Here is a 1,393-nt window from a genome sequence, read left to right as displayed (position 1 = left end):
GGGCTCTGGTTGGTGGTAGGTCGCTCGTGCGTCGGCACCTCTCCCTTTTTCTCCAAGCTCCTGAGTGGCGGTAGCAGTAGCAGCAGTGACAGCAGCAGCGGTGGCAGAGATAGCGGCGGCGGCAGAGACCGCGGCAGCAGAGACCGCGGCAAGAGAGATCGCCCAGGAGGAGGCGGAGGCGGCGGCGGCGGCGGCGGCGGCGGCGGCGGCGGCGGCAGCGGCAGCAGCAGCAGCAGAGGCGGCCGAGGCAGGGACTATCCAGGCGTAGCAGCATCCTAGGAGGTTCCGAAGGAGGTGGAGGCGGAGGCAGCCGGTCCCAGAGCCCGGGCCAGCTGCATCCCACTCCAGGCAGCGGCGTCCCTTGCCCCAGTGGCTGCAGCATCAGCATCCGACGCCGAGGCGACCAGAGAGAGACACCGGCAGGCAGCCCCAGCATCCGCAGCGGCCTCACCATCAACGGCTCCAGCCTCCGCCCCAGTTCCAGCCTCTTCGGCGCTAGGCAGGGAACGGCAGCAGCCAAGATGAAACTGAAGCCCGACCAGACCCGAACCTACGACCTGGAAGGCTTCAAGCAGCGGGCGGCGTGCCTGTGTTTCCGCGGCGAGCAGGAGGACGAGGTGCTGCTGGTTAGCAGCAGCGGACACCCTGACCAGTGGATCGTGCCCGGTGGGGGCATGGAGCCTGAGGAGGAGCCGGGCGCCGCAGCAGTGCGCGAGGTCTACGAGGAGGCCGGGGTCCGAGGCAAGCTGGGCCGCCTGCTGGGCCTGTTCGAGAACCTGGAGCGCAAGCACCGCACCCACGTCTACGTGCTTGCCGTCACCGAAATCCTGGAGGACTGGGAAGATTCGGTGAACATCGGTCGCAAGCGCCAGTGGTTCAAGGTAGAGGATGCCATCAAGGTGCTGCAGGGCCACAAACCTGTGCAGGCCGAGTACCTGGAGAAGTGGAAGTCAGCCAGCTCCCCGAGTGGCAGCAGCCCCGCCGGAGGGGGCCCACCAGCGGCCGCCGGTTCCGATGGCCCCGACGGCGATAACGCAGGGCAAAGTGCGGCCGAGCCCGCCTCAGGCTCCGGCAGATAAAAAGTGGCCCAGGTCATCCTGAAAAGAAGTGGGGGGAGAGCACGGGGAAGGGGGGTGGGGGTGGGGGGGTGGAAGCTGCGGCCCGGTAGCGGCGGCGGGGTGGGGGGGGTGGGGGAGTGGGGGGGTCTGGTCTGCGTTCACCTGCTAGCGTCTGGAAACTCGATGGCAACCCTTCTGCGTTGTGTTGTTCCCTTTGCCCGCTTTGCGGATGCTTTGAAATATTGCCCTTGGTCTGTACCAGTGTAAAATACTTCATTCAGTAAAACCAAAGCCGTAAGGGATTTTTCAAAAGATGCCTTAACTGCGTGCCTACC

The 1,393-nt window shown here is 65.9% G+C and overlaps 1 protein-coding gene across 1 annotated transcript; it reads left to right on the top strand.

The window, feature by feature from the left end:
• The first annotated feature begins 521 nt into the window (after positions 1–521).
• Positions 522–1,079, top strand: LOC118833185 (diphosphoinositol polyphosphate phosphohydrolase 3-beta-like). Its single transcript, XM_036740573.1, has one exon. The coding sequence runs from the start codon at positions 522–524 to the stop codon at positions 1,077–1,079; it is 558 nt and encodes a 185-aa protein (XP_036596468.1).
• The last annotated feature ends 314 nt before the right edge of the window (positions 1,080–1,393 follow it).

This window comes from Trichosurus vulpecula, assembly GCF_011100635.1.
Source record: "Trichosurus vulpecula isolate mTriVul1 chromosome X unlocalized genomic scaffold, mTriVul1.pri SUPER_X_unloc_3, whole genome shotgun sequence".
In the NCBI taxonomy this organism is placed as follows: Eukaryota; Metazoa; Chordata; class Mammalia; order Diprotodontia; family Phalangeridae; genus Trichosurus; species Trichosurus vulpecula.
This window is presented reverse-complemented; position numbering and strand designations above follow the sequence as displayed.

Excerpts from the sequence above, each read along its gene's own strand:
- LOC118833185 (XM_036740573.1), top strand. The coding sequence starts at position 522 with ATGAAACTGAAGCCCGACCAGACCCGAACCTACGACCTGGAAGGCTTC.